The sequence below is a fragment of the Ascaphus truei genome, chromosome 21 (assembly GCF_040206685.1).
Source record: "Ascaphus truei isolate aAscTru1 chromosome 21, aAscTru1.hap1, whole genome shotgun sequence".
NCBI classification, from domain to species: Eukaryota; Metazoa; Chordata; class Amphibia; order Anura; family Ascaphidae; genus Ascaphus; species Ascaphus truei.
The window spans coordinates 7,265,950-7,279,833 of NC_134503.1; the positions used below are offsets into that span (position 1 = coordinate 7,265,950).

Below are 13,884 nucleotides of genomic sequence, written 5' to 3' on the forward strand. Positions count from 1 at the left end.
GATTCAGGCCAATAGGGAACCGCGACATTATATGTTGCAGCTTCTTATTGGCCTGCCTGATTCGGGGAATTACAGACGGCATCTTCCCCGTATCTCGGGAAGCAGGGGGTCACGGAACAGAAATTAGCGTGGCTTCGGAGACATCCTGCTTCTTACCCATTAAAAAGAATACCACTTTAACACATGTAATGTTAGTATCTTCCCCTCCTGAGCACATGGGCCCCGGAGAGAGCTCCATTTTAACCTCTTCAGCACTCAAAGCCGCAGTTCAGGCAATATCCTGCATGTGTGTTTTTTTTAATAAATCAGTTCTGTAGTAAGAAAAAATACTTTTAGCATTTTCTGTTTTTTTTTAAAAAAACCCAACAACTTTGAAAGACCAATTTTCTTGTATTCTATTTTAACAAGCATGCTTGTTCCTATAGCAACCATTTAGATTCCACATATTTAAAGATGTCGCCAAACTTCGCCGATCAATAGACGGAGAACGAATTGACCGGCAGCTATGCAGTTCTTTATGTAAGTAGAGATTGCCCACATGAAACTATTGAAGTAAAAAAAAAAAACTAAGAAGAAAAAAAAAAAAAAAAACTAAGAAAAAAAATAAAAAAAACGGGAGCTTGAACTGCAGCTTTAATAGTTCAAAACGCTCATATCTCATGAACCGAGAATGTGATTATAAATATAACAACAGCGCTTTGGAAAGGGCAAGATGAAATTCCTTAAGCGCAAAAAGGATGGCAATCGGCACGGACTGCTGCTTTAATCACTCACTTTGGCCTTCTTGCAAAGAGGCTGGAACCACAACTCCTGCAGTGCCTTACGGCTAATATGATCAGATATCACACACATGGGTTTCTCACTCACCTTTCTGTTGACGCAGCTGGCATGATCCTGGCAGGACGGGAGATGTGGCTGGGAATATTCTTACGGGGCTATTTAGAACCTGCAAGGAGATAACCGCTTATGTATGTATGTTTGTCTTTATTTGTATAGCGACAGCCATGTACATAGCACTTCGCAGCAGTAATACTTGTAACACAATAGGAAACATAAGTAAACATTAGGAAAATTAACCCTCTGCTCCAAAGAGCTTATAGTCTAAGGCCGCGATTATAGTGCCGACGGCATACCTAATCTGAATGGAGGCGCACATAGTGCGCAACCGCATTTTGGAAAGATGTCCGTGTAACGTAAAGCGGTTCAGCCAAGGAGGGCGAACCACTCACGTGACGTCACGGTCACACCTCCGCCACGCCTCCCCATCGCCTGAACATCGACTGAGAGCACAGTTCACACATCGCGGCAGGCGTGCGCCACGTGGTGAGTATAATCTCAGCCTAAGGGAGGATAGAGGCACCTACGTAAGAGGCATACACAGTGCCGTAAAGAATAAATAATCCTATAGTATAAAAAAGGAACCCATGAGCCCTCAGCATTTACTGACCGATTCCCCGTTACCCTTTGTGCTGCTAGAATCAGGTGAAAAAACGGCTCTGAATGATCAGCGTAAGCTTAAAACCCACTGCAGACACCTTCAGCGCTCAAGTGGTTAAAACAGTGGCCAACACCAGTCCTCAAGTTTTTGACTGAGCAACTCATTGAGCCACCTGTGCTGAAGCAGGGATATCTGTAAAAATCTGACCTGTTGGTGACCCTTGGGGGCTGGTTTTGGCCACCCCTGGGTTAACGCAGAAACCTCTCCAAAAATGGTAGCAGAACTCGCTTGCGGGCAAAATATATAAACAACTCCTCAACATAACAGGTATACTTGCATTCAGTCCACCCTTAAAAAGTCATGCTCCCCAGTCCGAAAAGTGCACATGGTTTTATTTTCCCTGCAGCCTGCGAAATTCCTTCCCAATGAGACGCTCCGTGAGAGCGTTTATCTGTTGTACTGACTGCGGCATCCCCCCAAAACACCAAGGAGCGACCAGTTGTCCGAGCCCGCCAGATGAAAAGCTCATCGCCTGGTTGTGAAACAATCCTCCCACGTGTGCAATTAGTGGGAGTTTAGAAGGAAATTAACCCTCGCCTGGCTAGATGGCCCTGCCATGCATGGCGCAGAGGGTTAACCCAATAACTGCCCGGCGCTGCACAGAGGGTTATCCCTTCAACTGGCAGGCAGTAACTGACACACATGGTGCAAGAGGGTTCACCCTCCTTAAGTGCCAGGCAGTGTGCAGAGGGCTAACCCTTCAAACTGCCAGAGGGTAACACTTTTGCTGCTGGATACAGGGTTATAATATGGCCGAAATTTTCTTTAAAAAAAAGGTGCCACATCTACCTAAAAGCAGCATCCAAGCTGCCGATTTTTATCCCCCCCTTTAATATGTGCATCAATACAATCCACGCAATGGTAATTAGCCAAGTTGCCAATCAATCAGAAAAGTTTGGCTTGGGGGATCACAAAATGCCTGTCAGTGCAGCAGAAGAGGACCAAATTTGCAAAGTTCTATGGGGAAGATACAGAGAGGGCAGGGCTCAAAAATGAGTGTGCCAGAGCCTGTTTTATAAGAGGAAGAGGATGTGACTTTGTAAATGGTTGCCATAGGAAAAAAAAATGCTTGTCACATTATAATACATTAAAAATGTCAGAGGTTTTTTTTTTTATGCTTGCAAGTATTTTCTCACAGTACAGAACTAATTTATTTAAGAAAAGCACACATGTAGGATATTGCTTGGCCTGCAGCTTTAATAAACGTGTCCCTGTCAGTGAGTTCACTTCGGACTGTGTGTGGCTGGTATAATATACAGGTAGTCCTCGCTATCCAACGTTTCACTTTACAACAAATGGCATATCCAACACTTTGCAATGCAACCCTAAGGGCCGTTTTCCGACGCCGGAATGCGTTATCCGACGCTCACCGCCACTGATTAACATGGGACTCACTTTACAACGGTGTCACTATCCAACGCTAATCCCAGAACAGATTCCGTTGGATAACCGAGGACTGTCTGTATAAGTGAATAATAACACAGAGGTGACACCCTGTAGGAAGCCCTGTGCACACAGGGTGACAATGCAGCCAGTAGGTAGGGTGTCCCCTTACCTGGCACCTGGCATTGAGCAGCAGCAGCTTCCTAACTCCAGCACCGAGGAGCAGCCTCACCCCAGGCATGGTAAAGAGACACAGACAGATGTCCCAACACCTTGTGTCCTTCCTGTCCCCCTGCTGGTGATGATCACTTCCGGGGTCACACAGCTCCGTTTCCCCTCCCTGGAAAACATGGAAACAGAGAAAGCCGACTACTTCCGGCCGGTAGCAATGGTTAATGTTCATGCGTCCTGCAGGGAAAGGGTTAATTTTGGCGACCTCGGTTCTCTATGTGAAAAACAGAAAGTGGCATAAAGAAATACATTCCGTGACTTCTACATGAGTGGTTAGGGGTGTATATAAGGGGCATGGGGCTATATATAGGTGGGGTGGATATGAGGAGTATATAAGGGGCATGGGGCTATATATAGGTGAGGTGGATATGTTTGGCATGGGGGTTATATATGAGTGGGGTAGGGGTGTATATAAGGGGCATGGGGCTATATATAGGTGGGGTGGATATGAGGGTAATGGGGGTTATATATGAGGGGGGGGGTGGGGTGGATATAAGGGGCATGGGGCTATATATAGGTGTGGAAAATGTATGTACACCTAGTTTAATCTGGGATGTATTGGAGGTTATGTAGCTGCCCATCCTATGCCTACCACACTACCCCATGTATTCTGTTATAGATATGGCTCTAAATTGCAAGGCATGTGCAGTCCTGGTGTGTGAATGAACCAGCCCCACCAACACACTGTGACATTTCCAACTGCTGACTCTACCTATATTATATACACAAGCTCCACTAGTACAATCCATGCAAGTGCTTGTAATCTCTATGATTGAGATCACCCCGCCTTCCTCTCTAGCTCCCGGCCTGCGTGTCTATGGTTGGCAGCACTTCCGGGTTGAGGCATGTAGTGAATACACGTGGGTGCCTGACTGTGTTGGTTCATGACAGTGATGAACCAGCTGCCTGAAGATGTGCGGTCCCTCCTGCTGCAGCACCCCAACCTGCAACTCATTAAGGGCAACAAGGTGAGCGCTGAGATCAACCCAGGGGGCAGTAGCCCCATAGCCTTACTACATATAAGGATAAGTAAAAATAAATAAAAATGCAGCAGCCCCATAACCTTACTGCATATAAGGATAAGAAAAAAAATGCAGCAGCACTCCTCCAAATATAGTCAATAACTAAATAAATTGGTTACTCGCCTAAAAAATGTGATAGCAGAGGTGCGCTCTATACTACTTGTGATCAACAGTATTAAGACTGTACAAGCTGTCCTCAGTTATCCAACAGAATCTGTTCTGGGAGTGGGTTGGATAGTGAAACCGTTGTAAAGTGAGTCCCATGTTAATCAGTGTCGGTGAGCGTCGGATAACGCATGCCAGAGTCGAAAAACGGCCCTTAGGGTTGCATTGTAAAGCGTTGGATATGCCATTCGTTGTAAAGTGAAATGTTGGATAACGAGAACTACCTGTTTCATTCTCCAATGCTACTTCCAGAACGGATTTCGTTGGATAACCCGAGGACTACCTGTGTAGTGTGAAGAAATTATTGGGTATACATAGAAGAAAATACCCCAAAATGTTTGGAAAAAGAGGAGCACTAATTTCTAATGAAAAAAAAATGGAAATGCTCCAAAAATGTGAATGTGCAGTTAGTCAAAAAAAGATAGCTCGGAGCATCAGAGGAAATTGAATGACAAAACCAGCGCAAAATTCTCATACAAAAAAGATTTTAGTAAAATATGGATATGTATATCGTATATGTATACATATATATTTTACTAAAAGCAATTTTTTTTCTGAGCATTTTTAGCTGGTTTTGTCATTCAATCGCCTAATAAATATCCAAAGTTTCCACCCCTCTCATCCCTGAGGAAGATCCCGAGAGAAACATTGGATATGTATTCTGCAATAGATTAATTTTATTGACTATATTTGGATGCTGCTGCATTTTTCTTTTTTACCTATCCTTTTACGCTTACTGAGGGATCCGTCCCTTACCAGCATCCGCTGACAAACTTGCACATTTTGGTTCTTTAAGATTTTTTTCATCAACTCCACATTTTTTAACCCCTAGACTAGAGTACCGCTCTCACTTATCTTACTACACATATCCTTACAGCCACAGGGCCTATAGTTATTAGGTAATGCAGTGTTACTGTGCCTGGTTAACCTCCCAAAGGTGATATAAAATGACTTTCCTTTTATCCCTTTAGTACAATACGTGCTAACTCCTCCTCTGGCACAAAGAGATTCACAGGGAAAGAAAATATTTTTGAAACAAAATCTCCAGGAACATCACACACAGTTGTACTGGTTATAATCACTGCAGTGAAAAGCAGTGGTACTGTGAGTCCTATGTAGCATTTGCAGTGTTTTTACAATGGAAGCACCTTACCTTTTGGTAACTAGACATGGCGATAAAGCATTTTAGACACACACCATGAACATGTGAATTGATTTAACCCTTTTACTGCAAGTCAAGGTTCTGTTAGGACATCAACCCTTTGCTACCTGAAGGGCCAGCCACTCATTGCTTTGCTGGCTCCTCAGGGAGTGAAAGGGTTACTGCCCTAATAGAGAGTGGCCTATTGTCTTGTAGGGGCTGACAGGGTTAATACTGAGGCTGAGCTGCATCTGTATCATTGACCATATGCTCATCCCTGGGGTTCTTCCAGGTCCGATGTGCCCTAACTGGACACGAGCTGCCGTGCCGACTCCCAGAACTGCAGGACTTCACCGGTGGAAAGAAGTACAAGAGATTAACGAAGGTTTCCGGAGCGTTCGACTTCAGCAGCTTCCAACCGCATGTTGTACCGAGCACGAAAAACCCGTATGTATCCCGGGGGGGGGGGGGGGAGAGGGGGCAGAAGCAATGCTTGGTAGGGGGGGGGGGAGCGGGGGCAGAAGCAATGCTTGGTAGGGGGGGGCAGAAACAATGCTTGGTAGGGGGGGGCAGAAGCAATGCTTTGTAAGGGGGGGCAGAAGCAATGCTTGGTAGGGTGGGGCAGAAGCAATGCTTGGTAGGGGGGGGGGCAGAAGCAATGCTTGGTAGGGGGGGGGGCAGAAGCAATGCTTGGTAGGGGGGGGGGCAGAAGCAATGCTTGGTAGGGGGGGGGCAGAAGCAATGCTTGGTAGGGGGGGGGCAGAAGCAATGCTTGGTAGGGGGGGGGCAGAAGCAATGCTTGGTAGGGGGGGCAGAAGCAATGCTTGGTAGGGGGGGGCAGAAGCAATGCTTGGTAGGGGGGGGCAGAAGCAATGCTTTGTAAGGGGGGGGGGGGCAGAAGCAATGCTTGGTAGTGGGACATTTATGCTACAAAGAAACTGCCTACATGGATAAATGCTTTCATAAGAGGTCTTAGGAAGGTGTTGCTTCAATGCAAATCTGGCCTTCTAAACGGTGAAGGACTGGTGTCAGCAAATGTTTTAAGGCTGTTATGCTGCCATAGAAGTGCTTATTGCTCTTATAATACGTTCGAACCACTGTCTGAACAAGGGTCTTTAGTGGTTATGAGAGTTTGCATGTCTCCTGTAACTTCAGTTAGCCATTCCAAAGTTTAATCTTTAATCCCAGAACAGACAGGTTTTGTTCCTGGCCGACAATCGGTCTCGAGCGTACAATCTGCCACAGCTGCAACATTGACCCCAAAACGGGACAAAGAGAACTACGTAATTGTTCATTTAGACGCCGAATAGGCATTCAACAAAATCACATGGCTACACACAATTAGAATACTAAGAGCACAAAACTTTGGAGAAAGCTTCATATCTCTAATCCAAATCATCTATAACATGCCCAGGGCCTGTGTCACAGCCAATGCGCTGAACTTCAACCCCTTTGTGCAACGAGGTACAAGGCAGGGATGCCCGCTTTCCCCAATGCTATTTGACCTAGCGCTAGACCCTCTAATGCAACATCTTAAACAGATGGGCAACTTTACAGGAATATACATTGAAAATCGGGAACTAAAAATAGCAGCTTTTGCTGACTGCATACTCTTTTTTTCCATCTCAAACCCAAAAGAAGCCAATCCAGCCATCATAGAGAAATTACAGCGTTTAGCAATCTCTCGGGCCTAGCCATAAATTATGAAAAATCAGAGGCACTAGCACTCACAGGCAAGATGGAACTGGGATGGAAGGGGCCCTTCCTATTTAACAGGGTTGAAAAAATATTCAATTCTTGGATATACTCGTCTCCAACGATGCACATCAATTACATGCGATTAATATAAAACCACTGGGGAACAACATCATGCAAAGGTGGCACAATCTAAATGTTTCTTTTTTGGGAAGGTACCATCTCATTAAAGGATCAATTCCTGCCTTTTAATGGAGTGGAGCAGGGGGTCTCCGGAGCTGAACCCCATTAATTTCTGCTCCGTGCACCCCCTTGCTTCCCGAGATACTTGCTTCCAAAGGGGGAGCCGGTATCTCTGCAAAGTTTAAAACTCCCGCGTCACTTGGGGCAACGGGAAGTCTCTAACTTCATAGGCCGAGCAAACGTAAGAGAGGAGGGAAGAGCAGACACAAGTGAAAACCATAAACTCTGGCAAATCCTTGCCAAGGCTGCCAGGGAAATAATTCTTCAGCAATGGATCCGACAATCCCCCAACCGCAACAGACTTATGGAGAGAGAGAAATGTTTGGTTTGCCCACGTGAGTGGGTGGAAGCGACCACTGACAGAGAAAAAAGGACCGACGTTTTACAAAGTTTGGGAGAGTTACATTGCCACGGTATCCCAGGGAATCAAAAAGGGAATCCAAGAACATTTTCAATACATGACGCGGTTCGCAACACAAATACTTGGGAGAAACTCGCCGATGAAAGATATCAAGGGAATTGCAAACTAAAAAAAAAAAAGGAGAGAATTTGGGAATTCCCCAAATGTAATCAATTGATTCATTAAATCCACAGCACCAACTTCAGACACCCGTACATACGAGCAAATACAAGTATACACTACAATAAGGAAACCCATTGAGATGACAGACTGAACCCAGAAGGGAGACGGGTAAGACACCCGAAAGGAGAAAGACAACAAAAAGGACATCAGCAGAACAGGGTAAGGATCACAAGAACAACAGTTACAAGAAAAAAGGTAAGGCGCTCACCAGCAAATAAGGGGTAAAAATCAACTTTATTAAACTACATAAAAAACAAAGAAACAAACAGTGGTCGTGAAACGCGTGGGAGAGTAGCTAGCACTGTTTGTTTCTTTGTTTTTTATGTAGTTTAATAAAGTTGATTTTTACCCCTTATTTGCTGGTGAGCGCCTTACCTTTTTTCTTGGAGCTGTTGTTCTTGTGATCCTTACCCTGTTCTGCTGCTGTCTGAGAGGATCTGCTACACCACCGGAGGCCAAACGGGAGACGCTTCTGGCAGAGTCAGGGAAGCAGCTGAAAGGAGGGGGATCAAGACGGTGTCTTATCGTGAGTAGAAGCTACTCCACACCGGGCATAGCCGGGGTTATGGGGACTCAGCGATTGTATATCACACCATTCTGTCCCTGTTATTTTCCCCTCTTGTTACTCCCAGTTATCCTTAATCATACTGTTACTGCTTAACCCTTCATTCCCCGTTATCCGGTGTTGGCTCCTTTTTATTACCTTAATTATTATGCTCTAAAAGCATTATTTACTAAACCACCTGGAGCTCTTACACGGTTTTTTGTTATTCTCTAACAAAAAGGACCTGGAGGCTTTAAAGCGCAAAGAGACCAGACCTGGCAAACGCATAACAAACAGGATATTATCAAAGTTTATAAGGAAGGATCAAGAATGCAAGGACATGAGTTCAGACGGACAGGACTGATGAACTGACCAGACGCGGGTAGAAGGACAATATCTTGTGTAGTTTCGTTTTATTTGTTTCGCTGTTTAATTTCAATGTTAAGTAGGCACAGTGCTGGAAATAACAATTGACACAATTATAGTTAACATGTTATGTTCAAATATAAAAAGATGAAACTTGCAGAAATACGGAGACGAGCTTTAAACGGACACATTTATATACAAGTGTAAACGCACCCGTGTAATGTGTAAGAATGCCAGGAATGTACATAAATGTAAGAATTCCAATAACAAAAAAAAAACAGTATATACAAGAAATGTTTAAAAAAAAGTACAGGTTGTCTTTACACTACATCTGTATATCTGAATACCCTTCCTGTGTGTTCTGAGCCTTTGGTAGCACAGAGATTATAACGTGTTACTGGCCTTCAATCCAGAAATCTTCAGATAGATGAGGGTGCTCTCTCTTCACGGGTTCGGGTTTTTCTTGCAGGCACCAGATGTTTTGCAAGTTAACTCTCCGGCACATTAACAAGATCCCGGAGCATGTCCAGAAACACGTGCGGGGCCGGCGTTACGGGAAGGCGTTGCTGACATGTGAGTTACATGTTCTGCGCAGATGCAGCAGCATAACATTGGTTCAAATACAACTGTCCATGTGAAGTAGATACGAATGTCCCAGAATTGCGCACATATAAGCTCTACAGTAAATCCAAAAAATATCAATGGATAAATGATTCCATAAATGCACTCCCGTTCAGCGTCCCACTGATAGAACAATGAGGTAGTGTGAAACCCGTAGCACCATGTGCTCGTGACTATCCCACGGGACGGGGCTATGATGTGGTAGGGAGTATATAGAGCTGCGGTGCAGCCGTGTCCCCTGTAAGGTAACCGTAAGCGGCTTTTGAATCGCCGCAATCCTCCGCCACTGCCCTCACATACCCGGTGTAGCCCACGGTAATGATCCCCACTAAGGGGGGGGGGGGGTTTGTACTCACAATCTTGACACGCCGGGTCCAGACTCCAATGCTGACGTAAGGCTCCCCTGATCCGGAAGTGCAGCGACGCGTGCTCCAGCCAAGGTAAAGGAAACAGGAATAGGGTAGTCAGGCGGTTCACTGCTGCCGTCGGGGTATGAAATTGGAGATCCACACGCGATCAGTTTAAAAGGTTGTTAAATGAGTGCATATACACTGAAAAGTGTTCTGCTGCAGAGAAAACTCTGACGCGTTTCGTCCGCAGGTAGGGACTTTGTCAAAGAGTATCTGGTACTGCCCCTAGTGATGCATATATAGTGAGACATAGATTGCTATTGGGCGAATCAAATTGGATAAAATACTGACTCACCAGGTGAATAATTTGCCAATTAGACTCTAAATGGAAAACCCTTATAAACCCCCTAATAGTACTCACTTACAAAGCATCACTTATAAACCCCCTATAAACCCCACAGTGATGCCTTGTAAGTGAGTACTATTAGGGGGTTTATAAGGGTTTTCCATTTAGAGTCTAATTGGCAAATTATTCACCTGGTGAGTCAGTATTTTATCCAATTTGATTCGCCCAATAGCAATCTATGTCTCACTATATATGCATCACTAGGGGCAGTACCAGATACTCTTTGACAAAGTCCCTACCTGCGGACGAAACGCGTCAGAGTTTTCTCTGCAGCAGAACACTTTTCAGTGTATATGCACTCATTAAACAACCTTTTAAACTGATCGCGTGTGGATCTCCAATTTCATACCCCAACGGCAGCAGTGAACCGCCTGACTACCCTATTCCTGTCCATGTCAAGTATTTGTCAATGGAAAGAATGAATCCCGTTTTAGGTCTCAAGTTTGCACTTTTATTGTGAATTCTTAGTGAGCTGTTTTTGGCGCCACTCCATGATCAAAACAAGACAAACCCCCATATTAATAAATGGGGATTACCGCTCTTTTTTTAGAAGCCCTTATTGTAGTCGGTAATATTTTTACTTGTAGTTGACTACCGCAATAATATTTAAGGAGATATATTAAAAATCGAGCCTGGCTATTTCTAGTAAAGCTTGGGTTCCCTGTGTTTGAGGTGCTGGGCCGTTTCCTGGCTGTGTTGGTACTCGTCCTGCCATCACATTGGTGCCTCTCTGTCCCTTGTTAGATGACGAATGCAAGAAGCAGGGAGTGGAGTATGTCCCTGCCTGCCTCCTGCGCAGGAACAAGCAGAAGCGCTCAGGAGGCGAGCGGCCAGCGGGCAAGAAAGGAGATGCGTGGGAGCCGTCCATCAGCAATTCAGAGGCCAGCGACTCAGAGGACAGCATGAGCGACCTGTATCCAGGTAAAGGAGTACGCCTAAGGACTTACTCTATATCCTCGGGTGATATAGAATAAGTTCCCTCAGCATCCATGGCTAGTGAGGGACCCATGTCACAAGCCTAAGGCTGCGCTTATAGTGCCTGGTGACGGCAACGCGACGTTGCTCCAAAACAAATCCATGGACTCCGTCGCAAGCGCTTATAGTAAGCGCGACGGCGACAGAGCGATGTCGCGACCAAAAATTTTGAAGCTGGGTCTTTTTTTTAGAGAGACAGTCGCCACATGTGACTCTCTAAACCAATCAGAGAGCACTGCCCCGCCCCCTTCTTGACGTCACTGGCCTTGACGCCAGCAATGTCGCTTAAAACTGAAGTATAATTTTCGCTAGTGGCGACGGGTGACGTCATCGGTTGCTTCGCCGGCACTATAAGAGCGGCCTAAGAAGGGTTTAGAAATGCAAAGCATCCTGGGTTTTGGTTTTTAGCCACAGCACATCTGGCGATTGGTTCCCGCTGCTTCCGTCGCCTTGCGCGTGCAATGTAGCGCAGAGGCCGGCAGTGTATTGCACGACTATGGTAGCAACAGGGTTAACTCGTGCAGTGCTAAAAGGGCACAATCCACATTGCAAGACCCTTCAGAATGAAAGTACCTGTCCCTACTAATGAGTCACTGTAACAGTGAGTAACAATAGATACGTGAGTGTGCTCACAAGGGGTATTTCTATTTGGAGGGTTTTTGTCACTTTTTACCCATCATCACTTATTTAAGGTGCATTAGGCTGCGCTTATAGTGCCGGCGACAGTGACGCGATGTAGTGGTAAAACGAATGCATTGCTGAAGTCGCGTGCGCTTACAGTACGTGCATCGCGACGGATTGGTCGCGATCGCTGGAAGTCATCTCTATTTGATTTTCCAGCGACCGTTGCCTCGCCAGCACTATAGGCGCAGCCTAAGAAACCTAGCCCAACTTCACAGTGCAAAGCCAGTATAACCAGCCTCACACCGAGACCCAAAAGGTGGAAACGGCTGTCTGTGATTGGGGTTACTGGCTCTGCACTTATTTAACGCGGGCTGTGCAGAAAAGCTGTGTGATGCGGCAGGCATAAGGTTATAGGGGTCCATGTTAAATGGATTTGCAGCAAATAGTGACGTGCTCATTAGCATGTCATTACCCAGAATTCCTGGCTGCAGGGGAAGCACTATGCTAGGAGATAATGGGGAGAGGCGGGACTGCAGAACTGTCTGAGACATGTGAATGTGATCACGCATGATTATTTTTATTTGCTGTAACGGGCACAAAATGACAAGCACGGGTCACATGTAAAATGTTGCTGTATTGGGCAAATTATACAGTATTTTGTAAAGTGTTTTTTTTATTTAACCCCTTTGTGGGCTGCATTGAAGATGCTGGAAGCTTTAACTAATCAGTGATATCCATGTCTTCTTGCTGAGTGTAAACTCACCTTGTGCTGGGCGGGGGGGGACTGAATACTGTGGTTTAATCCTATCCGCAGCCGAGATTTTCTCTGAGAAGAGCCCAGGGAACAAGCAGGACGGCGGAGTCAAGCCAGGCGGTGACGACTATGAAGAGGAGGCGATGGAAGTGGAGAGTCAAGCAACGCAAAGCAAAAGGCAACAGGTACACGAGAACCACTTCCCGAAACCCATTCACTGCTGCACTTTCAACCACGTAAAACAGATCGAGACCACAATCCAAATGAGGCCCTCCCCCCAAGAATGACAGCAGCAGAGTACTGCATCCTAAACCTTGCAACCCCCAAGGAAAGAATGTCCCTGTGTGTACATTACAGGGCATTGGCAGATGTCAGTGGAAATACTTAATACTGTTGTGTACTGCAGCACGTTTCTCCCCCCCAGTTGTTGGTAGTGGGTGGACATAGCCGTTCTCGCAGTGCTGTCGGTTTAACCTAGGGGGTGGTCAACTCCAGTCCTCAAGAGCCACGAACAGGTCAGATTTTCTGGATATTCCTGCTTCAGCACAGATGGGTCAATTAGAATGAGCCACTGATTGAGCCATCTGTGCTTAAGCAGGGATATCCGGAAAACCTGACCTGTTGGTGGCCCTTCAGAACTGGAGTTGGTCACCCCCTGGGTTAACCCTTTCCCTGCCAGTAAGGCAGTTTCCCGATGCTTTGATGTGTGCGGTAATTCAGAAGGGTCCTCATGATAACCGTCCCTCTTCACAGAGACAGAACGGTCCGCCCCAGAAGAAGTTCAAGACTCGCCACCAGAAATCCAAGCATTTCAAGAAGGCAGCAAAGTGATTTTGTTCTCTCCGCCTCCCAATAAAGCCCGAGCGGTGATGCTTTATTTTTTGTACACGCTGTCTGCTGAGCTTTCATCATGTATGTTGCATGTTGGATCTATCAATGTGGGCGATTGTATCAAAGTCTTGCTGTGCTTAATAGCAGCAGGAACACTGTAACCATAGTGGTGTTTGTTGCACTATAGATATTTTGATAGTCTCTCTCTCTCTCCCCTCTCTCGTCTTTGTGCTATTAAGAGGCTTTTCTGGTATCATTTCTGCAGTAATGCCATGCGAGTGTTCTTGCAATAAGATCAGCAGAAGTCTATGCAATATCACAAATATGCTGGTGTGATATACCTTGATTGCTTTTACATCAGCAGTACCCCCAGCAAAAGGTAGTTTGCAGCACTATAGCAGTAGGTTCAATAAATACTACCGAGAGGTCAGAAGACACTGACCATGTCATTT

The 13,884-nt window shown here is 45.6% G+C and overlaps 2 protein-coding genes across 3 annotated transcripts in view; one reads left to right on the forward strand and one right to left on the reverse strand.

Moving 5' to 3' along the window:
* The window catches only part of SURF1 (SURF1 cytochrome c oxidase assembly factor), a 33,887-nt gene extending 30,588 nt beyond the window's left edge, over positions 1–3,299 (reverse strand). Inside the window, exons 1-2 of one of the 2 annotated variants that reach the window (XM_075578806.1) lie at positions 3,054–3,299; positions 868–946 (exon numbers count right to left, since the gene is read on the reverse strand). In XM_075578806.1, coding sequence (XP_075434921.1) covers positions 868–946; positions 3,054–3,284 — 310 coding nt within the window. In that variant the 5' untranslated portion in view covers positions 3,285–3,299. The remainder of the gene's footprint in view (positions 1–867; positions 947–3,053) is intronic. The other variant, XM_075578807.1, reaches the window with a different exon arrangement.
* Positions 3,280–13,487, forward strand: SURF2 (surfeit 2). The gene is made up of 7 exons (XM_075578810.1): positions 3,280–3,384; positions 3,912–4,080; positions 5,733–5,887; positions 9,341–9,444; positions 10,993–11,169; positions 12,662–12,786; positions 13,355–13,487. Exons 2-7 carry the CDS (start codon positions 3,997–3,999, stop codon positions 13,430–13,432), a joined length of 723 nt encoding a protein of 240 aa, XP_075434925.1. The 5' UTR covers positions 3,280–3,384; positions 3,912–3,996; the 3' UTR covers positions 13,433–13,487.
* The last annotated feature ends 397 nt before the right edge of the window (positions 13,488–13,884 follow it).

Bases quoted from the DNA above. Each gene is read 5' to 3' on its own strand.
- SURF2 (XM_075578810.1), top strand. From the start codon at position 3,997: ATGACAGTGATGAACCAGCTGCCTGAAGATGTGCGGTCCCTCCTGCTG. The intron at 9,445-10,992 runs GTGAGTTACATG...GTCCCTTGTTAG, and splicing joins CGGGAAGGCGTTGCTGACAT to ATGACGAATGCAAGAAGCAG. The intron at 12,787-13,354 runs GTACACGAGAAC...CCCTCTTCACAG, and splicing joins CGCAAAGCAAAAGGCAACAG to AGACAGAACGGTCCGCCCCA.